This window comes from Peromyscus maniculatus, chromosome 10 (genome assembly GCF_049852395.1).
Source record: "Peromyscus maniculatus bairdii isolate BWxNUB_F1_BW_parent chromosome 10, HU_Pman_BW_mat_3.1, whole genome shotgun sequence".
Classification (NCBI taxonomy): Eukaryota; Metazoa; Chordata; class Mammalia; order Rodentia; family Cricetidae; genus Peromyscus; species Peromyscus maniculatus.
In genome coordinates this window covers 71,589,224-71,616,729 of record NC_134861.1, presented here as the reverse complement: position 1 = coordinate 71,616,729, position 27,506 = coordinate 71,589,224, and the positions used below count along the sequence as shown (strand labels likewise).

Genomic DNA, 27,506 nt, shown 5'->3' with positions numbered 1-27,506 from the left:
GCAACTGGCAGTAATTGGTTTATCTGAAATTGTTTCTCCTTGTAAGCAGTGAAGGGCAGCCAACCTGTTCACTACCAGGAAGAAAATAGCCTTTTGAGGAGTTGATGATAACCAAGCCTGGGGAACTTAAATAACACGCTTCATGAAGACAGTTCTTGAATTACTCTTCCTACCAAGCCCTGGAAAGGGCATAAATTAAGAAGAAGCTGAGAGAGGAAAAAATATCACATTCTTCCTTTAAAAGCAAATTGCCTTGGCAGGGTGAGCCTCAGAGCAACGAGAGCCTGCTACTCTACAGATGCGTGGGACAGCATTAGCTACCTGTACACAGTAGTTCTAGTACCTTGAATTCTAAAATAAATTCTTGGTTAACATACATCATATCTTACAGTATTTTCATACATATTTATAGTTGTCCTTGTTCATATTTAGCCTCTTGGTTCCCTTTTCCCTGTCAATGAATCCCTCTTCTGGTTTCATGTCATATATCTGTATCTACACCTATATATTGCATATGATAAAAACATGCACTATTTTGTCTTTTTCACCCCCTCCCTCCATTACCTTCTTTAGTCAAAATAAGAAAAGGGGGCTTGAATACTAGGCAGGAGGGTCCCTTAAAAATCCAGATAGACACGAATTGCTTATGTCTAATTTTAAGAAGCTTCATGTAAGAGTGAGAAGCAGAAATACCAAGACACGATGGCAAAGACTGATGCTTCCACTTAACAGTGCATCACACACAAATGCTATAGGATGCTTGGAGTGTGGAATCTGTATTAGAATCTATATTAATCTGCACTGATCACCGCAGGCAAATTGCTTCATTGCTGAACTCAAGTTTACAAAGTGTAACAAATTGTGTTACAAAGTACATTTTTTAACTCCTCTAGAGTATATCTCTGGGAGCATGTGCATAAACTTGTATGGTTGTTTCCCTAGTAAATCCTTCCTAGTATAATCCTTTCCTTAATATAAACACAGAAAAAGCCCAACTGTGTATGTTTCCTACCTAAGCCAGGGCCCCTAAAAGGAACAAGGTCCTTTCTTCCAATGATTTTTGTCTTGTTTTGATTTTGTTTCTTTGAGACAAGCTCTCAAAGCCCAGGTTGACTTCCAGCTCCCATGCTCCTTCCTCATCCACCTGAAGATTAGGATCACAGGTGTGTGGTGCCAGGTGAAGCTTATAGTCTCACTGAGAATCTGATGGAAAATTTTGGTCCAAATTAAAAAGAAAAGGACACAAAAACATTTACACTCACAACTTGAGGGAAGTGCTTAGATACCCCCTTAAAATTCTATTTCCAAACAGACTTTGGGCCCAGGATAAGAACTCCTTTGCTGGGTTCGTCACACCTTCCCCCAAGGAGTTTTTTTTTCTCCTTGAACACTGGATTCAACCTTGACGAGTAGGCTTGGACATGGTGGTGATAGAGGAGGGTAGAATGTACAGTACCACGAGCACCACGTGACCAATAGGAGAGCTACTGCTCCAGATAGATGCCCCAGGACCTGATGCACCAGGGTCCACACACCTGGGAACCAGGCCTCTGTGTTGCCTGGCAACCCAGCTACCGTTGCACATGCGCAGGAGATCCTGTTCTTCTTGCCCTGCCCCTGGGGCGTTAGAAACCGCACACCAGAGCTGGCTGGCTCCCTCTGACAGTCTGGAGGAAGTTTGGGACCTTGACCCCTAGTGAGGGGCACAAGAGAACATCATGCAGGTGAGGGTCTGGCCTGTAGGTGACCTTGGAGCCCTGAGCGGGGATAAGCCACTTAGCTCCAAGCTGAGGGGCGTAAATGGAGTGGTGTGGGCCCTCCCCAGGGTTATGTTCTGACATTTGTTTTTGGTAAGCGTTATTTTGTGCATCTCTGTCTAGTTTTAAGAGAATGCCAGTTTTTGACATTCATGAGTCTCATGTGAGGCTGGAGGAGACACTCAGTTGTTCAGTGTTGCCTTTTACCCTCAAGTCCTGGAAACTCAAATGCTATGCTATTTCTGAATTAAGAACGGAGTAGCATTGGCCCAAGTGGATTCAATGTAACTGTCCTCTCATTTATACTCTTTTTAAAGGAGGTAGGGAGTGCATCCATTGGCCTGTGAGGTGGCTCAGCGGGTTAAGATGCTTACTGCCAAGCTTGAAAACCTGAGTTGGATCCCTGGGATCTACCTGGTGGAAAGTGAGACCCACTTTCCTCAGTCTTCTGATATGCACGCATGCGCGCGCGCACACACACACACACACACACACACACACACACACACACACACACACACACACACTTAAATTTTTGTAAATAGAAAATTTTAAATTACAGCTATACATTTCAAGACTTTGGGTCTGGGTAATTTCACAAGGTGATTTTTTTATTTGTGAGATCTTTATAATAACATTTTAATTTAGAAAAAGAGTCTCCTCCATTGGTCCCTCCAGGCCATTTTCCCTTCCTCCCCTTTCTCCTTTCTCAGAGTGAAACCCTCACTTTCTGACCTAAGGAAGAGCCTTCTCTTACTTGCTCTCTAGTGAGGTGCATTGGGATTTTCTTGGTTTCCCATACTTACTTGGGGCGGTTTTGTAGACCATACAATTTATGAAGTTATTTGAAGCGTCATTCACGTGTAGTCAAACCCTCTCACGTTAGACGGTTGTTAGCAAGTGCATTTGTACAATTAGCCCGGCATTGCAGTCTGTTCCGCTTTGCAGAATCTGCTTTGCAGGAGTTCTGCTGAAGTGAAGCCTACAGAGAGCAGAGACCTCTCTTTGCCTCACTATTATTTTCCATTGATTTATTCCACAGCCAGTTCTTAGGCTCTAAACATGGGCCTATTCTATTAGAGCATATCTGAGAATAATAAAGATAACTACAGCATGGCAAAAATACTCTTGCCATTTATGAAAATCGATGGTGGCCTCTATTTCTGTTAGATAACATTTCATACATAATTCTAAGAGTCAAGGGAAGGGCACAGTTGAACACTGTTATATTAAGTCGAATTGCAATGAAGTCCTTAAGGGGTTAAATGAGAACAGTTGAGATGTTTGACTAAGTATGTATGATCATGTCTCTCAAGAAGAGTGTTTATCGAGAGAAACTCAAGTCAGAGCCAGTTCGATGTATAAGGACCGCTCTTTTCTTTTTTTTTTTTTTTTTGGTTTTCCAAGACAGGGTTTCTCTTGTGTAGCTTTGCGCCTTTCCTGGATCTCACTTGGTAGCCCAGGCTGGCCTCGAACTCACAGAGATCCGCCTGCCTCTGCCTCCCGAGTGCTGGGATTAAAGGCATGCGCCACCACCGCCCGGCAGGACCGCTCTTTTCAATCAACAACACATAGCATGTCGGTAACCCAAGCAGAGGGAGCTCACAGAATGTCTGACCCAACAGCTAAGGATTGACTACAATTCCAGTCCCTAATGGAGAGAAAGTACCAAGGGATTGTGAAGTGCAGAACTTGTTCTATAAAGGTGATGGCTGGGAGCTGGTGAGATGGTTCAGTGGATAAAGGCGCTTTGCTGCCCGGCCCCAGTGATGTAGGTCTCCCGACATGAGTTAGATCCTGAGACCCATGGAAAGATAATGTCCTCCCCATGTATATCATGGTACATGTGATCTACACACCAGAGAGAGAGAGAGAGAGAGAGAGAGAGAGAGAGAGAATAAAATTTCAGGAAAAATGTAATTACTAGATGTAGCAGGAATCTTAACAGATCTTAATAATAAAATCAAACCTTGGAGCCAGGTATTGGGGTGAATGCTGGAAGATCAGAGAAGCAGAACAAGCCACAGCTTCCTCACCTCGCCAATTCTTCAGCTGATCCTGTTTCCTCAGACTGGAAACCTCTGAGTCCTCATCCAGGATGAATCTCAGCTGAACTGTAGCTCAAAAGCCTGAAAGCTTAACCAGCCAAATGCTTCTAGTTTCTGGTCCTCACGCCTTATATACCTTTCTGCCTTCTCCCACCACTCCCTGGGATTAAAGGCATGTGTCACCATGCTTGGCTATTTCCAATGTGGCCTTGAACTCACAGAGAACCAGAGGAATTTCTGCCTCTGGAATGCTAGGATTAAAGGCGTGAGTGCCACCATTTTCTAGCCCCTGTACTAGTGGTTGTTCTGTTCTCTAACCCCAGATAAGTTTATTAGGGTGCACAATATTGTGGGGAACACAATGCCACCACAACTAGAACTGGTAGTAACAGCTGGCTACATTACCCAGTCCAGCTCTCCTACTGAATAAAAATAAAAATGTCTAGAGAGGGAACTGTAGAAGAAGCGTCTAGAGTGTCTTCTAAGAGAATCAAAGGAGCCCCTGAAAGTGTCAGAGAGGTGGCATGATAGGAAGAAATAATTACATCAAAATCAAGAGGAAAATGGAAACCAGTAGAATGTTAAGATGCCTAGGACCTTAGGATAGGCAGGCCTGAAACAATGGTAGGAGACCAGACATCTGTGGCATGAGCAAATACAAGAGAAGCTCTGAAAACAGGGAAACCATTCTTTAAAAGGAGAAACTGACATCCATAAAGAAATCTTCATCTTGAGATATTAGTCTTTGTATGTGTGTATCAGAAAACTGATTCTAGTTCATAATGGAGTGTTACCTGTAAAGAGGGTACCCGCATAGACAGATGTGAACAAAGCCCTCCCTGCCCCCGAGCCTCACCTAGAACTCACCTTCCTGACATCGTTCTTTATTTCAGCTGAAAGTAACCAGTAAACCTGGGTTTCAGATCGCCTTTTTATATGTCATTTCCTCATTGCAATATCCATAGTAACAACTGTCTGTTTCACTGCACTGTATTCCAGAAGTCCATCCCTGCTAAGAACTCAGAAGTGTGTGTATGTTGGAGCAGTATCCTCCACCCACCCCATTCTGCAATCTCCAAAGCCAGTTTTAACATGAAAGTGTTACTAATTTTGTATTTTGGTTTTGGGTACAATGGCAGAGTAAGTAAGAACTAAAGAGTATGGTTCACCCAAGGATGGGAGACAAGCAGGAGGGTGAGTAGGACCTCTGCCTAGGGAAATTCAGGGAAGATTGTCTTGATGCTTAGTGGTCAGGAATCAAACCTGCCCCTCAAGTAGTCTTGGCCCATGGCAGCTTTCCCACAGATTTACAACAAACAACATTAGTATTGAGGAAGACGTTTTTGTGTTCGGTCTTAACGAATTCCCACCAATATAATTTCAAAGGCAGCGAGCGGAAGCCAGCCAATGGTATAGCTCATACAAAGAACAAGGGTGGCACAATCCTGAACCAGCAAAACAACTTGCAGAGATCTCCAGTGTTAGAATGGACAGAGGCCAGTTAGGAAACAATTGTGCTTATTGTATTCCAAAATTTCTACAGGAAATAGTTGAGGACCATAAACTTTTTATAAAGATATTTCTGTGTACTAACAATAAAAAAACTTCCATTTATCATGACATCAGAAGGAGCAGAATACAAAGGAATAAACTAAAGAGGCTGAAGACTTATATGAAGAAAACTATAAAACGGTGCTGGAAACGATTGAAGGAGACAGAGAAAGTGGAAATATGGCCCGTAATTGTGGATGGGAACATGGACTGTTACCTGGTGTAAAGCTTGGAGACAAATGCTCTCCTTCATTAAGAGGAAACTGTATAAAATCAGTTAAAGAGGAGCAATGGGTTTGTTAATAACTTGGAATAAAACAGAAGTGATATATCTTCACAATCTAGCTCTCTGCCCCACCCATACCAATGTTACAGGACGATCTAAAAGTTAAGAAATATAGTCTACATGTGGATTCAGTTGTGTGTCTGGGTCACCATGGTGGTTCTCCTGGGAGATGTCCTTCTCCTGGTCCTTGGGCTCCCCGGGTTCCCCCGCCCTTTTCATCCCCATCATGTTATCTTCTTCAGGAATGCAATGACAAGGATCCTTATTGTATCTATCACTGATGTCAAAAGATCAGTACTACTTCCAGCAATCTATAGATTCATTTTCTGTCAAATTCTAGCATTCTTTTTGCAGGAATAGAAAAATCCGCCTTAGAATGTATGTGGAATCTCCATGGTTCCCAAAATAGTCTCAAAAAGAACAAGAACATTGAGAACCCTGAAAGGACAGTGGATAGGTGTCCATCAGTGTGGTTGTGCTTCATTGGGTTGTATTGTATGTTTATAAATGCCTAAAATGGTCATTTCCTAGTATGTATTTTTTTTTTCCAAGTAAAAAATGCTTACTATTCAGGCATGGTGGCTTATAGGCCAGCTTATGTGGCAGAATGGGACTGTCTCTCTCTCTTTTTTTTTAAAGTGGCCAAAACCCTGAATAGATAGGTCATTGGCTTAGGGGAAACCCAAACGCTGTTTTTCTGCTAAAGGAACACAGCAATAGAATGACTCCCAACAACATTCTGCTAGACTTATAGTTCAGTATCTTGCTCAGTCATCATCAGAGAAGCTTCCTCTTGGAGTCGATGGGAACAAATAGAGACTCACAACTGGACAGTGCACAGAGCGTGAGAGACCTTGAAATACTCAGTCCTAAATGGAACGTTTTCATCAAACCCTCCCTTCTGGGTTTCGGGAAGAGGAGACAGAAAGATTATAGAAGCCAGAGGAAGACACCAAGGGAAAAGGGTCTTCCAGACACAATGGGACTGATAGACAGACAACCTCACAGAAGCTGTGGCAGCATGCATAGGCTCTGCATGGGTCCAACCCAGAAGGAGTCCTGGTGCTGAGAAGTGAACAGGAGCGTCCATCCCTAACCAAGAAGCTATTTCTGAATGACAGCTACTTGCCAAGGAAAAATTAGTTTTCTCCACTGATGTCTCAATGGGTTATAGACACACTTGAGGGCAGGCCCCATGCATGCCCAGTAGTGGATAATCAACACAAAACAAACTCAATGGAATTTTGGAGATGATTTTGTCTCAGATTGCTTTCTTTAGTTTTCTTTTTAAACCTTAATGGTCTTTGGCTTATATATTATGATTCCTGCTTTTGTGTTTTTTAAGGGTTTTGTTTGTGGGTATGTGTTTGTGTTTCTCATACTTTTTCTTTTGTTTTTTTTTTTTTTGTTCTGGTTTGTTGTTAGCCTGTCTGTTTTCTAAAGGTCTGACATTGGATGGGTTGGAAGAATCTGGGAGGATTTGAGGGAGAGGAAACCATAATCATAATGCATTGTATAAAAAAAATACTTCCAATTAAAAAATAAAAAGTAAGGGGCTGGAGAGATGGCCCAGTGGTTAAGAACACCTACAGATCTTCCACAAAACCTGGGTTTGGTTCCCAGCACCCCTATCAAGGGGCTCACAACCACATGTGACTCCAGTTTCAGGGGACCTGACAGCTTCTGCCTCTGTGAACACTGCCTGCAGATGGTACACATAGATTCACAAGGCACATACACATACATACCAAAGACATCAATCTTGAAGCCAAAAAATAAAATCACTTTAGCACACACTGTGCAGGTCCACAAGCTCTACCCAGGTTTTGCTTCTCTGGGATGAAACCTAGGTGTCACCAAGATGCTGGCTTGCCATTCTTCTGTCATGGACCCCAACACCAGACTCATTGAAAACATGGCTGGGCGGTGGTGGCACACGCCTTTAATCCCAACACTTGGGAGGCAGAGCCAGGCAGATCTCTGTGAGTTTGAGGCCAGCCTGGTCTACAGAGAGAGATCCAGGACAGGCACCAAAACTACACAGAGAAACCCTGTCTCGAAAAACTTTAAAATAAAAAAAAAAAAAAAGTGTATTTGGATGGGAGGAGGGAGGAGGAGGGATTTGTGGGTAGAAAATTTCTTAATAAAGAAAAATGAAAAAAAAAAAAAGAAAGAAAACATGGCACTTGTTAAAAACATTGCCCATCAGAGGTTAGTTAAAAAATAATCCTAGAGAGACAAAAGATATGCATATTGTGGGTAAAACCATCTGCTACTTCCAGGACAGTATTTTCTTCAAAAACTATAAAATTAAGAAAAGCTGATAGAACCTTGATTATGTCATTCTCTACATTTTTAGAGTCTGATAAACTCTAATTGTATAATTCGAAAAGCCAAGGAGAAAAGAAATGTACACACCAGGGAATCAATAATGTCCCAGTTCATGTAGGACTGTAAGCTGTAAGGTAAAATAAACTCTTTCCTTCCCAAGTTGCTTGTGATCATCATGTTTATCATATCAATAGAAACCTAATTAGGACAGCAAACATGTATGTATGTGCACCATGTGCATGCCAGTGCCCTTGGAGGTCAGAAGAGACTGTCAGATCCCTCACAACTAAAGTTAGGGATGATTTTGAGCCACCATGTGGGTGCTGGGAACCTAACTTAGGTCCTCTGCAGGAGCAACAAGTACTCTTAAATTCTAAGCTATCTCTCCAACTCCATTTTCTGAAATTTTAAGCTGGTATTTAATAAGTAATAATTTCTAACCTGTCAGAAAACATCATTGCTTTTGACATTGAATTAAAACATTTTTGTAGTAATAGAACAAAACTCATAAAAAGCCAAGTACAACTTGTGAAAATTAAAAATATTTATTTTTAATGTCAGTAAAATAGGAATAGGAAAATATTAAAAAGAGGTAGAAGAATATTTGAAGAGAAATTTTCTGTTAGGGGATAATCTTTTTGTACAATGTGAAAATGTGTCTATGAAGATGTCATCCACCTAAGACACCTTCTGATTGTTTTAATAAAGAGCTGAATGGCAATAGCTAGTCAGGAGAGGATAGGCAGGACTTCCGGGCAGCAATAGGAACTCTGGGAAGAATCTGAGAGGCGGGGGATTCGCCAGCAAGACTCAGAGGAAATCAGACATAAAGTACTGAGGAGAGATAATGAACCACAAAGCAGAAAGTAGATTAATATAAATGGGAACAAACCTAGGCTGAGGCCAAGCTTTCATACTCCATCAGAAGTCTTTGTATCATTATTTGGGAGCTGGTTGTTCAAAGAAAGACCTGCTACAAGTTTCTGTGAATTTTCTAGAATTGTTAGAAGATACTATTCCACAGCTTCAGAACTCCCAGTGAGCCCATGCAGGACACATGAAATGCATACCTGATGCATCATGGAGAACCACAGACAAAATCTTACAGTCTTTTAACACGCCAGTTGATTGACTGTGAAGCAGAGAACACTTACATACACAGTTGTTGGTAGGACTCAGTTATATTTGAGTTATTTTGCTTTTAGAACTTCTTTTCTAGCTCATTCTTAGCCTGGCCTTCTTTATTTCATTTTTGTCTTTTCTTTCTTGTTTTTACTTTTTTTTTATTGTTGAGTTTTGTTCTGTTTTTTTGAGACTGGGTCTTGTGCGTGTTGTCATGGAACTCACTGTGCAGCAAGGCTGAACTTGAACGCATGGTTCTGAGTGCTAAGTCAGTTTCATCACTGGGCCCAACTACGTTTTCTTTTTCCCATTCCTTGAGGTAGAACCTCACCATGTAGGGCTGGCTAGCCTAGAACTCACTGTGTAGGCCAGGCTGACCTGGAACTCACAGAGGCCTGCCTGCTTCTGACTCCTAAATGCTGGGATTAATGTCATGCACTACCATGCCAGGTCATGTTTTCTTGATACATGATTCTCTCTGCAGGACATTTCCGAATATGGTAGATTTCTTCATCAAAGTCAGTAAGCCTGGCCTCTCATATCTAAGCATGAGGGTTCTTGAATCTATGCACCTCAAAATAGAAATAAGTTCATCTGATAGTCTGGAACATAGACAGCACACATTTGGATATTATATAAGTTGACTTTGTCCATTCTATAGTCATCAGTATATTTCCTGTGACTTTTAAGTTTACTTTTTTAAGTTTCTTTAAGTTTATTTTCTTTTATGTATGTGGTCTAATGGATTTTTAAATTTATTATTATTATTATTATTATTACTATTATTATTATTATATGTGTATGCATGATGTAGATGGGGCACATGTATCACAGTGGGGGTCAGAGGACAACTCTGTGTAGTCAGCTCTCTCTTTCTACCTTTATGCAGGACCTGGATACTGACTCGGGGTCACCAGGCTTGTGTGACAAGTCCCTTTACCCGATAAGTCATCTGGCCAGCCCCTAAGTTGATCTTTTTATAAACTCTCTGTAATACTGAAGATAGATGTGTCCTGTTAATCAAAGTATGCAGCCCTACTCTTGGTGGGAGAAGTAGATCTGTCCTTCAAACCTTAGCTGTAGAGTTCATGGACAGCTTTGTATTTAGACGTGTCACCCATCAGTCAATTTGATCAGCACATTTTGCAGTGTAAACTGTGTTAATAGATTGTCTTTTGTGTGTGTGTGTGTGTGTAGGATCCAAATGAAGACACAGAATGGAATGAAATTTTAAGAGATTTTGGCATTCTTCCTCCAAAAGAAGAACCAAAAGATGAAATTGAGGAGATGGTGTTACGCCTGCAGAAGGAGGCAATGGGTACAGTGTGCCTTTGGGGGCTGCATGAAGGGGACATACAATGAAGGTAGTAAAATATATTTCATAGACACAGGAGAGGGAATTAGAGACCATTTAATATCAACTCGGCCCGTCCACTCAAAATTAGGAGATCACTACCTAAAATGGCTGATTTGTGTGTTGAAAGGCACATGCCAGTTAATAAAAGTACTGAATTATGCTCATAAGACCTAGTGAGATTTCTTTTACCATATCCCTCTCTACTTTGAGATTGCTTTCTCTTTTGTTCATTCAATATATGATCTTATTCATTAATATTTTTATGTACTTGGGAGAAACCTAAATTTATGGGGTCTAATTGATTTTCTCATCTGTGCTCACCAGTATCCTGTCAGTTCTATGAACTTTGAGGGAATCAAAAAGGCTGGTATTACAATTTCTGTAACGTGTAATCATGTTTTAGTAGGTTGCTACAGGTTTGTTAAAGATGTCATTGGCCTCTGTTACCCAAGCTGTTGGGGTTGTGGGTTTTTTTTTTGTTTTGTTTTGTTTTCTAGAAGTAGGTTATGAAGTAAAAATAATGTTTGGCCCATTAGATGACCTGAAGTTTCTGTTTTAGTTAAACCGTATGAGAAGATGACCCTTGCACAGTTGGAAGAAGCTGAGGACGAGTTTGATGAGGAAGATATAAAAGCTATTGAGATATACAGGTACAACAGTATCGGGTTGCCATGGGATCACTACATGAGAAATGGGCTTGCTAAATCTCCTTAAGAAACTATGTTTTTTTTTTTGCAGTAACTTGATTTTCTCTTGCTGCTTGCAAGATTCAGCTTTTGTCTCTTGACAGTTTGACTCTGCGGTGTCACAGATACTCGTGGCTGTCTTTGGGTCTGTCCTCCTTGAAGTGTGTCTGATACATTGGATTTTACACTTGTGTCTTTAATCACATTTGGGAAGCTGTGGGCCATTAATTCTGAAAGCGTTCTTTTTCCTTGGGTCTGCTCCTTTGGGGCTCCCGAAATATTATGTTGATCTGCTGGACAGTGGCCCGTGGGCCCTTTAGGCTGTGTTTACTTTCTTCATTTTTTTTTTTTTTTAAATCTGTGCTTCTGGGTTAATAATAGAATAATTCTACCTTTTGATTTTCCGATTCTTTTGGCTGCTTGAATTTGGTATGTTTTTCACTTTAGTACGTCTTATTTTCAATTCCCCTGGAGTGTTTCACTTGTAATATGAAGTGTGCAGGATTTTTTTCTCATGGACTCAGACATTTATACATCTGGTCTCCATTTGGTGATGCTGTTTGGAAAAGTAGTAGAACCTCGGTGGTGGTGGTTGGGGGCTACATTACTTGGGGGTGGGCTTTAGGAGTTCATAGCGTTGTCCTGTGTCCAGTTTTCTCTCTCTGCCTTTGTGTTTGTGGTTGAGGATGTGTTCTCTCCACTGCCTGCTCAGGCCACCATGCCTGTGTGCTGCGGCACTTCCCCACTCATGGACTCTTATCCTTCTAGAACCACAGGCCCAAATAAACTCTCCCTTCGATGGGTGCCTTGGGCATGCCAGCTACTATAACTACCAAATAGATGGACTTTGAAAATATCATAAGAGAAAGAAAGAAGTCAGAAAAGGCTGTATAAGTAGAAAGGAAACTACTATATAACAGATCTTCGAATGAACAAGCAGGAGGTAGCTGCAAACGGATACAGGACTGACTTGTGGCAATCAAAAAGTTACCTGGGCCTGGAGAGGTGGCTCAGTGGTTAAGAACACTGGCTGATCTTCCAGGGGACCTGGTTTCCCAGCATGCACATGGAGGCTCACAACCCTTTCCAGTTTCAGGGGATGTGACCACTTCTGTTCTCTATGAGTACCAGGCATGCAAGTGGTACATGGATATACATGTAGGAAGAAGATCCATATACATAGATTAAAAAAAAATGTTTTGAGTTGTATCATGGTGATGGTCCCTTAACTTTTTGATCCATCTCCTACAGCTCCCTGAGCTGCTCTTTCCCAGGCAGTGACTGTGGTCTGGGTACTTTAGGGCTACATCACCTTAGAATCCTGTACCTCCTCCCATGTGAGCCGGGGATCTGTGTGGAAGACTGCACAGGACACTCTAGGGTTGAGTACCAGAGATGTATCCATCACTTTCATCTCTCTCATTGGTCGCCATCTACTCTCACAAGGAAGCGTACAAGTGTAGTCTTCCTGCAAGCCACCAAGGAGGAATCTATAATGATAATTAGGTTCTAGCAAAGCCTCGGGGTAAGATAAAGAAGTGAAAAACACATTATTCACAGAATTAGAGACAAAAAGGGTAGGCATTGGTAGGTAACCAGCTATGAAATAACAAATTAATTAGACCCAGAGGCTCCTGTAGCTAAAAGGAAGAAGGAAAGTCTAAATGTGGCCATGAACATATCTTTAGTATATTTTTGTGGCAAATACACTAAACTGTCTTCCCTGATACACGTTCCTCTTTCTCTTGATGCGTGTTAACAGCCGCACAGAAGCTAGAAGCGAAAACTGCATTTCTCAGACTCTGTTGCAGCAAGGATACCAAATGTGTTTCAGGTTCTGCTAATGCTCACAGGATATTTGGGTTCAGAGCTAAGTAAAATGGAGAAAGCAGAGGTGAAGGAAAAAAAAAAACCTAAAGCATCCGTTTAAGTGGTCTGGACCTAGAATTTGCGTCATTAATTCTGGAGCCTTTGTTCTGGCAGCAGATTCTCATCCTCAGATTGTTGCTAGGGAGACTGGTTCCTAGTGCCAGAGGTTGTTATTGTGCCTCTCCGAGTCTCAGAGTAATGTAATACTTGGGCCAACAATTGGAATCCAGATTCCCCAGTCTCTGGATTGCGGCAAAGAAAGCCTTGGCAGACCAGTTTTGCTGTGTTGTTCTGGGAGTCATTCCTGGGAGCCCAGCCTAGAGCCTGCGCCTTCTGCCTTTTCGACCAGTTTGCAAAGCGCTTAATTTCCCAGATTAAGTCCCTTTTGGCCAAAAATAACTAGAGGGCTTTCTGTCCCTGTACATGAATCACAATTTATTTGATTGCTAGGTGAAAAATGCAGGCCACTGAACAGCGTCTTCCTGCTCGCCAGATTAACCCCGGTGCTAACCTTTCCAATGAAATAGGGAGGGAAAATAAGTGGGAAGAGAGAAGCTGGTAGTTGTACTACTAAGAAGGTAGCGAGTAGTAGACCTAGCCCTGCATTATTGTTCTCTTTGGACTTCATTGTGTTTGGCTTCACGGTTACGTAAAGTGAGTGTTCATCTGGCATGCTTCTGACATATGAAACCAGGCCAGTGTGTTCTGAAGTGTGCGCAGGAGTTTTTGTTTGCTTTGATGCGAGTATGATCAGGAGGTAGTTGCCACTGAACGGCCACCATTCTCAAGAGGAGGGGGTGCACCCTGGCACACGGGCCCACAGAGGAAACAACCAAACAGGTCAGGATCAAAAGCAGCAAGGGGAGAATCTCCGGCACAACCTGTGCTGTGCTTTCTACGGAAGGAACACACAAGGCAGGGTAAGCAGGCTTGTGATTGGCTAGTGTGAATCATTTTGGTGGGCTCTGGGTTAGGTCTGTTGTTAGTTATCTGGCACCAGGTTCTGGGATGACTAGAGCAGGGAGTCTTGAAAGAAAAAAGACAAACCAACAACCACAGGGGAAAAAAAAAAAGTGATTGAAACCAGGCATGGTGGTGCATGCCCAAAGTCCCAGACACTTGGGAGCTGAGGTGAGAGGACTGTCTGAGCCCAGGAGTGTGAGACCAGTCCTTGCCTCGAAAAATAAGAGAAAATTTTAAAAAAAGGACCAAGGATGTGCTTGCAGAGTTGGCCGGCTTGCATTTGAAGAATGTGCCGTCTGGCAAGTGTTTGTTCTTTCTCAGAACCAGCCAGTTCTGAAATGAGTATTCCCTAAAGGATTAGCAAAGTTCTAGACACCAGAAGATCAAGAATGCAGGAAATGAGGGCCGCCAAGATGGCTCAGTGGATGGAGGTGCTTGCTGCCAAGTGCCATGATCTGGATTTGTTCCCTGGAACCCACCTGCTGGAAGGAGAGAACCAATTCCTACAAGATATTCTCTGATGTCCACACATGTGCAATGGTATGCACAGGTATGCATATATATGTGCGTGCGTACAGATATATATATATATATATATATATATATATATATATATGCGCGTATATATGCATACCTGTGCACGCGTGCACGCACACGCACGCGCGCGCGCGCGCGCACACACACACACACACACACACGGGCACACACGGGCACACACGGGTACACACATACATATGCATATGCCTAAATGTTCAGTCCCCAGAACCCCCATCAGATGACTCCCCACTGCCTGTAACTCCATTGCCAGGGAATCCAAGGCCTTGTGGTGACCTCCTCAGTCACATGCAAACCCCTGGAACAAATAAACTCAGAGAGAGAGAGAGAGAATAAATAAATACATAAGAAATAAAGAATATAACTCTTACCTAACATTTTTGTTTCAATTAGAGAAAAGCGGTTACAGGAATGGAAAGCACTTACGAAGAAACAAAAATTTGGGGAATTGAGAGAAATTTCTGGAAACCAGTATGTGAATGAAGTTACAAATGCAGAAAAAGATTTGTGGGTTATAATTCATCTATACAGATCAAGGTAATTACCACAGTACTTCAGAATGTTGGTGTCATGATGCTTTAAAAACACTCCTAGCTTTAGGGTCTATGATGCTTCAGATGAGGAATATTTAAGAGAGAGAAATGCGCGTATTATACATGAATACATTATAGAATTTTTATCTTTAGGGATTAAGTTAAGTATGCTAAATATTTTCATTTCTAATCTGAAGAATGTCACATTGTTAGAAAAGTGATCACCATTTGGTGATTAAACCTCCTATTTCTTCCCCCACCTCACACGCCACTGAACTGACCTCAGACTTAGCCAAGGATGGCCTTGAACTTGTGATCCTCCTTCCACCCCCAAATTCTGAGATTCATGTGTACCTCATATTTGTTTTATGATGTGCTGGGAATCAAACCCAGGACTTCATGCATGTTAGGCAAGCACTCTACCAGCTGAGCTCCATTCCCAGGATCTGCAAGCTTATGAATGTTGCACCTGTGAGCTTTCTAAACCATGTAAATTTCTAGAGTTTCCTGGCCCCTTGAGTTTCCTTAGCCTCCTGAGTCTTAGGGTTCTCCTGCTTCCTACCAGGGGAAATGTTTCAACGCTGAGGAAATAACTGCACAGAAAGTTCTCATTCTTGGTGTTGGTATCAGAAAAGAAAAAAAAAAACCAGTTTCTTAGGTTGGAAAAGTAGACAGGCTTGAGTGAGGTATTTTAGATGGACTGTACAATGTGAACAAAAATACAGAGGCCTGAAGCATTGTAGCTAGAGTTTTCCTGCCTTGCCCACAGTCAGGACAAATCTTTGTCACCCGCCAGTCCCACAGCTGCTCAGACCCAAACAAGTAAACACAGAGACTTATATTGCTTACAAACTGTATGGCCATGGCAGGCTTCTTGCTAACTGTTCTTATTGCTTAAATTAGTCCATTTCTATAAATCTATACCTTGCCATGTGGCTGGTGGCTTACCGGCGTCTTCACATGCTGCTGATCATGGCGGCGGCTGCAGTGTCTCTGCCTCAGCCTTCTGCTTCCCAGAATTCTCCTCTCTCCTTGTCCCACCTACTTCCTGCCTGGCCACTGGCCAATCAGTGTTTTATTTATTGACCAATCAGAGCAACAGATTTGACATACAGACCATCCCACAGCAAAGCATCGCAATGCTTCCAGAGTTTGGAGTATTGGATCTGCCTCAGTCATACAGTATGATGTGGTGTCAGGCAGGATACCATCCTGGACAGGAAAGCAGCATCCACATCATGAAGACCATCTGAGACTACATTAAGGAGTTCAGATTTTATGCCAGTGAGGAGGAGCCACAGGAGGTTCTTGAGCTTGGGCAATGTGTGCAATCTCAGAGTTATGATGCCACCTCCATGAGGGTTATATGATGTCACTTCCATGAGGGTTATATGATGTCACTTCCATGAGGGTTATATGATGTCACTTCCATGAGGGTTATATGATGTCACTTACATAAGGTTTATATGATGTCACTTCCATGAGGGTTATATGATGCCACCTCCATGACGGTTATATGATGTCACCTCCATGAGGGTTATATGATGTCACTTCTATGAGGGTTATATGATGTCACTTCCGTGAGGGTTATATGATGTCACCTCCATGAGGGTTATATGATGCCACCTCCGTGAGGGTTATATGATGTCACCTCCATGGGGGTTATATGATGTCACCTCCGTGAGGGTTATATGATGTCACTTCCATGAGGGTTATATGATGTCACCTCCGTGAGGGTTATATGATGTCACTTCCATGAGGGTTATATGATGTCACCTCCATGAGGGTTATATGATGTCACCTCCATGAGGGTTATATGATGTCACCTCCATGAGGGTTATATGATGTCACCTCCATGAGGGTTATATGATGTCACCTCCATGAGGGTTATATGATGTCACTTCCATGAGGGTTATATGATGTCACTTCCATGAGGGTTATATGATGCCACCTCCATGAGGGTTATATGATGTCACCTCCATGAGGGTTATATGATGCTACTTCCATGCGGTGTTCCCTTTGTAAGTAGGGCCAAGGATGAATATGGGTAACCAATTTGGAAACAGATTTAGGGTAGCAATGTAGCTCAGATAAGGAGCGAGTGAAGCTATGGGCAAGGAGGGAGATAGAGAGCAATTAAACAAGGAGGTGGAGTTGGTGTGACTTCATTACTGAGCAGACATTGTAGAGAGATTTTCAGTCGAGCCAATTTAAGAAATATCAAAAAAAGATCAGGTTTTTGCTTGTTTGTTTGTTTTTCCTTTGGGGCATGGGGTTGAATAAGGAAGGGAAATGAAATCTATTAGCTGCTAGAAGAAACATTTACTTTTAACATGGATCCAAAAGAGGGAATTCAGAAAGGTCAAGAGGAAGTTAACAGAACATGACATCATGGAAAGCATGCCAAGAACAGAGGTGACCAAAATGCAAGAGGGTGGCTTTTGTTGTTGCTGTTTTTGTTTTGTCTTGTTTTTGTTTTTCAAGACAGGGTTTCTCCGTGTAGTTTTGGTACCTGTCCTGGATCTCTCTAGACCAGGCTGGCCTCGAACTCACAGAGATCCGCCTGGCTCTGCCTCCTGAGTGCTGGGATTAAAGGTGTGTGCCACTGCCGCCTGGCTGCTGTTGTTTCACACACACACACACACACACACACACACACACACACACTCGTCCTTTTTCATCTTGGTTGTGACTTCAAGGAAAGAAGATGGTTATTAAAAAGGAATTCAAAGTTATGAGATATTCTTTAAAAAAACAAGCTAAGATTTATGAGCTTTAATATGTTTATGTGAAGTGGAGAAATTCTTTGGAGAAGGGAAAGTGAGAACACAGGAAAGAGAAGCAGACTGAAACCAAGGAATGTGGAAGAAAGTGGAGGTGTGTGGGGGTAGGGTGGCCGGGAGTCAGCCTGAACTAGCCAGCTAAAGCTCAGAGTGGTAGACTAGGAGGAAGGGATGGACTGAAGAGTGCGTAGGGTGGGAGTTCTGTGATGGATGAAGCAGGAAGAATTGGAAGTTTGGGATCCCGCTTTCAATCAGTTTTATATCTTAAATGAGAAATAATTTTGGGTACTGGGACCCAGGATGTGGAAGACTGTGGGTGAAATTTGTCAGGATCAAGAAAGCCAGAGAAGTCTGAGATGAGGCACTTTGGATGTGAGCACCTGTGAAATTAAACCAAGTAGTGAGTTGGATCCCTTTATTTCTGCTCAGGACTGCCCCGGATTCCCCAGACATGCCTGGTTTTTGTTTGTGTTCCTGTGTTCTTCCTCCTAGGATGCTAAGTGATTAAACTAATGCTAAGTGGAATGAGTTTACCTAAATTATGCAGATTCCCAGGGTACCAGCCATCATTCCTAGGGTATGATCTGCTTTTAGATTAAAAAGTAAAGATCTGCTTTTGCAATAGATAGGTTTCACTTATTGTACTAGACTCAGAGGAGCAACCTGCATTTGAAACACATCGTGTGCATTCTCTCTTTTAGCATCCCCATGTGCTTATTGGTTAACCAGCATCTTAGCCTCCTGGCAAGAAAGTTCCCAGAGACGAAATTCCTTAAAGCCATCGTGAATAGCTGCATTGCACACTACCATGACAACTGCTTACCAACAATTTTTGTTTATAAAAATGGTCAGATAGAAGGCAAATTCATTGGAGTTATAGAATGTGGAGGGATAAATCTCAAGCTAGAAGGTAATGATGTTATTTTTTTTAATGTTTATGAAAGTAACAAGTGAAAAGTTCTCCAAATGAACAAGTATGAAAGTTTTTCTTTGAAACAAAGTTTTTTCCCTCAGTTTTCATCTTTTTAACATTTAAAAAATAATTTTAGCATGTGTGTTTGCCCAAGTCTCTCTCTCTCTCTCTCTCTCTCTCTCTCTCTCTCTCTCTCTCTCTCTCTCTCTCTCCCTCTCTCCCTCTCTCTCCCTCTCTCCCTCTCTCCCTCTCTCCCTCTCTCCCTCTCTCTCTCTCCCTCTGTGTGTGTGTGTCCCTGTGCCAATGTGTATGTCCAGTGCCCGTGGAAGCCAGAAACAGGTGTTGCATTCCCTGGAACTGGAGTTATGGGCACTCATGATCTGCCATGTGGGTGCTGGGATCCATCTCTCCAGCTATTTCTCCATTCAGTTCCCTTTTAAAATCCTTCCAGATCAGCTTTCCTGTTGTCGTGCTTAGATATAGCAAAATACCTTTAGGATATGCTTAGAATATCAAAACATCTTTTGCTTAAAATCCTTTTTTTTTTTTTTTTTTTTTTTTGGTTTTTCAAGACAGGGTTTCTCTGTGTAGCTTTGCACCTTTCCTGGGACTCACTTGGTAGCCCAGGCTGGCCTCGAACTCACAGAGATCCACCTGGCTCTGCCTCCCGAGTGCTGGGATTAAAGGCGTGCGCCGCCGCCGCCGCCGCCGCCGCCGCCACCACCACCACCTGGCTTGCTTAAAATTCTTAAGGGTATCTGTCTAAAATAACTTAAAAATGTAAATCATCTAGTTTAGAATCCAGTCCACCTCCACACCTGTTTCTCAGTCCTGGGTAGGGTCTGCCTTAGTTGGGCTGGGCTTAGTCCCTGCAGACCCCAGACAGAGCTTCGCTCTCACACTTTCTCATGCAGTCTCTACTTTCACCCAAATTTCTCACCTTTACCCTCCCAGTCCAAACCCTGTTCCTAAGGTTTTCCGCCTTTCTGTTTATCCTACCATGTGTGCCCAGACTAATCAAACCTCTTCTTCCTCTCTGTGGGCTTTTGTCCTATATGTTTGCTGTATCACCAATCCAGATGTTGCCCTGGGTTTGCTGATTGATAATCCCCTTTGCGTCTTCATCTCTGGAACAGGTGTGGAACAGTCTTCTATTGTTTTCTTTTTGATAATACGCAGCACAGGACTTTATATTTTTACCCTTTTTAATGATTTTTACCTCCTAAAGTCATCCCTTTGACTTTTTCATGTCTGGATATTGTTTTATGAAGCTTAGAATCTTAATCATCATTGTGTTAAATTATACCACTCAGTGACATTGACATTGACATTGCTGTGTTGCTGTACCTGTCATCCAGGTACAACTCTTACCATCTTGTATAGCAAAACTCTGGACCCATTAGACAGTGACCTTTCACTCTACCTGCTCTCCCACCCTTCATGAAACCGATGACTTTAGACATACTATGTAGGTAGGATAGCACTGTTTTTTCTTTTTTCTCTTGTGCCTGATATCACTCAATATAATATTGTCAAAATTCATCCTTTCAGAAAGTATCAGGGCTTCTTTTTCTTTTTCTTTTTCTTTTTTTTTTTTAAGTCTGAACAATGTCCCAGTGTCTACACAGGCCACATTGCAGGTATACGTCCTTTTTGATGGACACTTACATTGCTTTTACCTTTTGATACCATGAATAATACTATTAAAACATGGATGTACAAATCATCTGTTCAATAATTTTGGAAATATAACCAGAATTATTTTGCTAGGTAATAGTGTTATTCTATATTTATATATTGAGGGACTAGGTCATTTTCTTATACTTTAGCCATATATGTGATTATACATATATGTATTTTAGTGCTTGTACACATACACACACATAGAAATGTAAGGAATGATTGTATTATAAATTTGAAACTATTCAACAAATAGCTGTATAGCATACTGAAACTTGTTTTAAGCTCAACAATAATTTTCCAAACTTCTTCCTTTTATATCTGATTTAATAACTTTAAATCTTATCTTTCTCTCATTAAATATACCTTAATTTATGTGTTTGCCACCTCCTTTCTGACAGAATGTGAGCTGATCGTAGTTTTCTAATGACAATTCTTCTGTCATCCTTGTGCCCATCTGTGAAAAATCTCTCTTTCAGTTTTGCATTTTTAAGTCCACTGGGAAAGGATCTGTGGTGGTGTTGTCAACTTGATAAAAGTTATAATCAACTGAGAGGTGGACTTTGGGCATGTCTATGGGAGAATTATCTTTATTATGTTAATTAAGGTGGGAAGACCCATCTACCGCGGGTGGTACCATTCCTAGGCAGAGGATGCTGGAGTATGTAAAAGAAGAGAAAGCCAGCTGAGCATGCATGCCTGTATTCACTGCTCTCCCCTGACTGCAGAAATAATGGACGATAACTTGGAACTGTGAGCTAAATGGACCCTTTCTCCCTTAAGTTTCTTTTGTCAGAGTGTTTTGTCATAGCAATAGGAAAAGAAACCAAGGCGCTACCAATGATGCTCTCGATGTCTCCTCTTATCAGCCCTGTATGAGAGTTCTCATTTACCCACATCTCTACCAGGTCTTAGAATTGTTATGCTGGTGTGGTTTTGTCAAGCTGACAGATATACAATAATATCTTTTTGGTTTTGGCAATATTGGGAATTGAACCCAGGGCAGGGCCTTGTGCATGGCAGACAAGTGCTCTACCCCTGAGCTCTAATGTCAGCACTACAAAATATCCTGCCACTGTTTAAATTTGGAACACTAGTGGGGATAAGCATTCTTTAGTAGATGTTGGTCATTGGGTTTCTTCTGTTTGCTTTCTTCAGTTTCAGCATGTTCCTTCATTGAATTACAGGAGTTTGTGGTGTTCTGTCCACTGCTTCTATGGCATCACACACAGGTTCTTGGTAGCTTACCCCTTCAAATCTCTTTTCTCTGGGTACATGTATTTATCTGGGGTATGTGTGATTGAGCCCAGGCTTTCTACCACTGAGTTACACTTCTAGGCCAACACTGCTTCTTTCTTTTTTCCTTGATACAGAGTCTGTCTTCAGTCTCTTAGGCCAAACAATCTTCCTTTCACCTCTCAAGTAGCTGAGGCTCAGGGTATGCATACCTGGGTCTAGCTTCATTTTAATTGTCAGGCAAAATTATATTGGCAGAGTTAAACTTACTAATCTTTTAAAATTACACTTACCGTGCTTCCCCTTAAAAACCATGATATATTTTTCAAGATGAAAAGGATATCTCCCTATATTTTCTTTTAATAGTTTTTATTTTTTGCTTAGGTCTTAAATAACATTGTAGCAAAGTGTTATAAAGAATGGATCTATTTTCTTTTCTGTTGCCCAGTGTCATTTACTGAAACTTCATTTCCCACTTTTTTTTTTTTTTGGTTTTTTGAGACAGGGTTTCTCTGCGTAGTTTTGTGCCTTTCCTGGAGCTCACTTGGTAGCCCAGGCTGGCCTCGAACTCACAGTGATCCGCCTGGCTCTGCCTCCCGAGTGCTGGGATTAAAGGCGTGCGCCACCACCGCCCGGCCATTTCCCACTTTTTTTAAAATTTATTTTTAAACTGCAAAGTATGTATAATATGAACTTTTACAATCTTAATCATTTTTCTCAACTTATTCTACACATTTCTTTTTGAGATGGGATCTTGTGACCCTCCTGCTTCAGCGTCCCTAGCAGCAGAAGTATGGATAGGTGCTTCTAGCCTTGAAGTTTCCTTCCTTTCTGAGACTAGATAGACAGTCGTGCTTCTTCTGTCTTTGGTCTATAATAAATGCTGCTACCATGAAAACTGTTGTTGGTTGCTTTTGCTCTCTTGGGGGACCTGCCACCCAGCTCCCAAATAAATTACACATGGATGCTTATTCTTCACCATAAATGCCTGGCCTTAGCTTGGCTTGTTTCTTTCCAGCTTTTCTTAACTATAAATTACCCGTATACGTTTTGCCTCTGGGCATGCCATAATGAACGTGGTGTGTGTGTGTGTGTGTGTGTGTGTGTGTGTGTGTGTGTGTGTGTGTGTACTGGCATGCCATAGTGTGGGTGTGGTCAGAGGATAACTTGTAGAAATGAATTCCTTCCCTTCGCCATGTGGGTCTCAGGGATGAACCTCAGGTTGTCTATCAGACTTGGTGGCAAGCACCTTTACCTGGTGAGCCCTCTCATCAGCCTCAATTTCCATACTAATTCTGTCAAAGTCAACTTCTGTTTCATGTAGATAAGAGATTCATCTCCATTTTTCCGAGGTTTTTTATCCAGTTTAATGATAGGTTTTTTATCTATTGTAGAACTTGAATGGAAACTATCAGAAGTTGGCGCAATACAGACTGACTTGGAAGAAAACCCCAAAAAAGGCATTGCAGATATGATGGTGTCTTCAATTAGAAACGTTTCCATTTACGACAGTGACAGCTCCAACAGTGATAATGATGCCAAATAGAACTAGTTAATAAATAGCTTTAAAGTATGTATCAAATGCTTTATTTTCTATTGACTTCATAATCAGATAAAAATGTATGGGCCTTATTTTCATCTTTATGTAAGAACTATAGCCTACATGTCAACTGAAAAATCTTCCAGGTATTTAAGATTATTGTCTCTTGCAAATATGAATTTTTGCTCCTTAATATTTTTCTGTGACTTATTTTTTGTCTGACTACTGTTGGACCACACCAACAAATACTTTAAGTCTTCTGTGTTCCCTAATCACTTCCAAAAAGGCCCATGAGAGGAAATACATATAACTTTCTAAGTTAAATTCATACAATTTGTATGTGTGCACCCATGTCTGTATAGGTGTCCATGCCTGTGAGTGTGCATGTGGAGGTCAGAGGTCGACTTTGGGTGTCTTTCTTAACTGCTCTCCACCGTAAGCTCTGAGATAGGGCCTCTCATGACAAAGCGGACCTGGCTGAGCAAGGCGCATGCTCCCTTGTCCCATCCTTAGGTCCTTGCACTGTGCTCCCCGATGCTGCCTGACAGGCACACAGTGCCAAACCTGGCTTTGAGGGGGGTGCCGAGGACCCGGACCGAGGCTCATGTTTGCAGTTTACCAGGGGAGCCCTCTCTACAGACTCTGAGTTGATACATGGTAGAGTCGATTTTCTAGGAAAATCGTATCAAAGAAATGGCTACCTAGTTGTGTCCATTTAATCCCTGAACGCCTGAATGCCTCATGAAATGGATGGATTAATTCTTGTTCAGGACACTACAGTGGTGGGCTGAAGGGAAGAGCCACATTATCCTGAAGTCACAATGCCGTGTTTGCACCGTCTAATGTAATTAAACACGAGCATTAGCTTTCCTTCCAGTGAAACCAAGTGAAAAACCTCTCCGCAATGTAGTCCTTTCCTTTGATTTTAAATTTTATTTATTTATTTATTTATTTATTTATTTATTTATTTATTTATTTATTTATTTATTTATTTTGCTTTTTTGAGACAGGGTTTCTCGGTGTAGCTTTTGGAACCTGTCCTGGAACTCATTTTGTAGACCAGGCTGGCCTCCAACTCACAGAGCTTCACCTGTCTCTGCCTCCCGAGTGCTGGGATTAAAGGCGTGCACCACCACTGCCCTGCAAATTTTATTTTTATGTGTATGGGTGTTTGGTCTGCATGTTACTCTGCCCATCACCTGTGCCTGGTGCTCAAAGAGGCCAGAAAGTGCACCAAATCCCCTGGAACTGGACTTACAGACAGTTGTGAGCTGCCATGATGGTGCTGCGAATTGAACCCAGGTCCTCTGAAAGAGCAGCCAGTGATTTTAACCTCTGAACCATTCCTCTAGCCCCTCTTTCTTTCTCTCTTTCTTTCTTTCTCTCCTTCTTTCTTTCTTTCTTTCTTTCTTTCTTTCTTTCTTTCTTTCTTTCTTTCTCTCTCTCTCTTTCTCTCTTTCTCTCTTTCTTTCTTTCTTTCCATCTGTCTGTCTTTCTGTCTTTCTTTCTTTCTTTCTTCCTTCCTTTCTTTCTTTCTTTCTTTCTTTCTTTCTTTCTTTCTTTCTTTCTTTCTTTCTTTCTTTCTTCCCTTTCCTTCCTTCCTTCCTTCCTTCCTTCCTTCCTTCCTTCCTTCCTTCCTTCCTTTCTTTCTTTCTTTCTTTCTTTCTTTCTTTCTTTCTTTCTTTCTTTCTTTCTTTCTTGTAGCTTTCCATTTCTTTTTAATGTTAAAATGAGCTAAAATAAAAGGTAAACTTTCCCTTCTTATCTCTGATCCATCCAGTAATAAGGGTTTATCCACCAACACAGTTCTGAAGACTAACATTTGTAAAACCTGTGCAACTGCAGTATGTTAGAACAGGACGGTTGTGTGTGATTCCAGCCTCACCCTTCCACAAGGTATAGACACACACTCTTCTAGCAGAGGCTCATGCTTAGGATTAGAAGTCTCTACTATTTCATAAATACATTTGTGATTTCAGCAGGATATAAGGTATTGGTCAGTCTGTGAGAAAATTGATATGTAATATTCATTATATTGAACACATTGATAGGGCAGAAATTTGACAGTTTTTAATTGTCTGATACACAATAATTGTGACTTAAGAAAGACGACACTTTCTATTCCATCTAGCGTTTTTAACTATCCTTGACAACTGTCTGCTATAGAAATCCCTTCCTCTACTGACTGTGTCTTAATCAAGTTTCCTCGTAGTGTTATGGGTATTCCCAGGAAACTTGTTAGAAATGCATGATCTCTGGCCCTATCCAAACTAACTGGGTTGAATTTTCACTTTAATGAGATGCCTCCTTGATTGGCACATGCATTAAAATTCCAGGAGCACTATGCAGCAAATCCCTTAAAGCTTGAGTGTGTTGACCTCTCCCGACACTGGGTTATTAAATCTATCCGAGTTGAAACTCCAGTTTCAGTTCCAAGTCAAAACTGAATTCAAAGAACTCTGAAGACGGAGGATGCTGCCTTAAGACAGGGTCTAGCCATGTAGCCAAGGCTGGTCTCAAATGGGGTTGTGTTTTAGCCTTTATTTTTTTTCTTCCCTTCCTTGGTCCATCTCCATGGTAGTAGGAACTTGGAAAAAAAGGAATACATTTATATTGCCTGAAATCCACATTGTATCCAAGTACTTGCTATTTAATGAAATATGCTGAGTTCTCCTAGAAACTGGGTTAGCCTCCCACAGCACAGACCCATACTCAACATGGACACAGATCAGGTTTAGTGTCCACCCCCTACCCCCGCATAAGTATACCTAGTCTTCTTGCTGTTAGAATTTCCTTTCTCTATATGTGTCAAAGTGGTTCAAGCCCAGACAGTACTTCCATCCAGTCAAATCACAAGAAATATCACACCTGGACCATATCAAATGGTAGGGATGTGTGCTTTGATTTAGTTCAACCCACTTCTGGCCAGCGGTTTCTCTTCAGCGGTTTCTTTCTTCCTGTGTTGGTTAAGTTTTGGGTGATATTGATAAACCTGCCTATGGATGAGATTACTGTTGCTTTTTGTTTTCTTATTCTTCGTCTCTCTGGGAACCTGCTACCCAACTCCCAAATAAATCGCACACTGAGGCTTATTCTTAATTATAAATGCCCAGCCTTAGCTTGGCTTGTTTCTAGCCAGCTTTCCTTAACTTAAGTTTTCCCAATTTATATTTCTCTATTCCTGTATACCTTTCTTTGCTTCTTACTCTGTGGCTTGCTGTGTAGCTGGGTGGCTGGCCCCTGATCTCCTCTTTCTTTTCTGTCTACTTCCTTCCTCTTCCAGATTTCTCCTTCTGTTTATTCTCTCTGCCTGCCAGCCCCACATATCCTTCTCCTGCCTTGTTATTGGCCAGTTCTTTATTAGACCATCAGGTGTTTTATACAGGCACAGCAACACAGCTTCACAGAGTTAAATAAATGCAACATAAACAAAAGTAACACACCTTACAATAATATTCTACAATAGATTACAGTCTCCCTTTAGGCTCTTAAAGTTTAGAGAAACCTTCAATTCGATGCTATTGAAGCCTTAGTCACTTAACATGGAATGAAAAGAGGAGGAAAGGAAAAGGCAGCACTCAGTAGAAACTCAAGGAGATACGGCTTCGGGGGATAGAGAGGAAGAACACAAGTTTGAGGGCAGCCTGGGCTACATACATTATTGAGACTTGTCTTAAAAAGAGCCAATAGCTGGACATATAATTGAGGGGTAGAGAGCTTTGATCCTTAGCGCGCGCACGCACACACACACACACACACACATACACACACACACACACACACACACACACACACGAGGAAGATGGAGAGGAGACAGCCGCAGCAGCAACATGGTTCCAATGACTGTTTCCGAGTATTCCTCTTCTTAAGTGCTATGCTTGCATGTGAAGTTAGAGATGGCCACTGAAAATCCACTTTCCACAACTTTTGACCATGGCCAAAGGAGGTTTCTGGCATCAAATATTAGTAGTTGTTTGGAAGATGAGATTCTTGATGCTCTCTGATTCCTGCTTTGGACTTCACTTAGCATCGTATACTGGTGGTAACATCCTCTGTTGCAGTGTTACACATGTTATACAGGTGGTAGCTTTCTCAATCACTGTCACATATCTTCACAGACAGTAACTCATCTATTTCAGTGTTGAATACTCCTGCACAGGTGCTAGCTTTATCTATTTACAGCGACACACATTCTTATATAGGTGGTAAGTTTATTACAGTCTCATGTTCTTGGACAATTAATTCTATAATAGTGCTCCACATTCTTCTGGATTCTCAAATAGTAGTAGGACAACA

The 27,506-nt window shown here is 41.7% G+C and overlaps 1 protein-coding gene across 1 annotated transcript; it reads left to right on the top strand.

Moving 5' to 3' along the window:
• Positions 1–1,566: 1,566 nt before the first annotated feature.
• Pdcl2 (phosducin like 2) lies at positions 1,567–23,252 on the top strand. The gene is made up of 6 exons (XM_006979734.4): positions 1,567–1,724; positions 10,293–10,413; positions 11,012–11,102; positions 14,919–15,062; positions 18,543–18,751; positions 23,065–23,252. Exons 1-6 carry the CDS (start codon positions 1,719–1,721, stop codon positions 23,214–23,216), a joined length of 723 nt encoding a protein of 240 aa, XP_006979796.1. The 5' UTR covers positions 1,567–1,718; the 3' UTR covers positions 23,217–23,252.
• Positions 23,253–27,506: the final 4,254 nt, after the last annotated feature.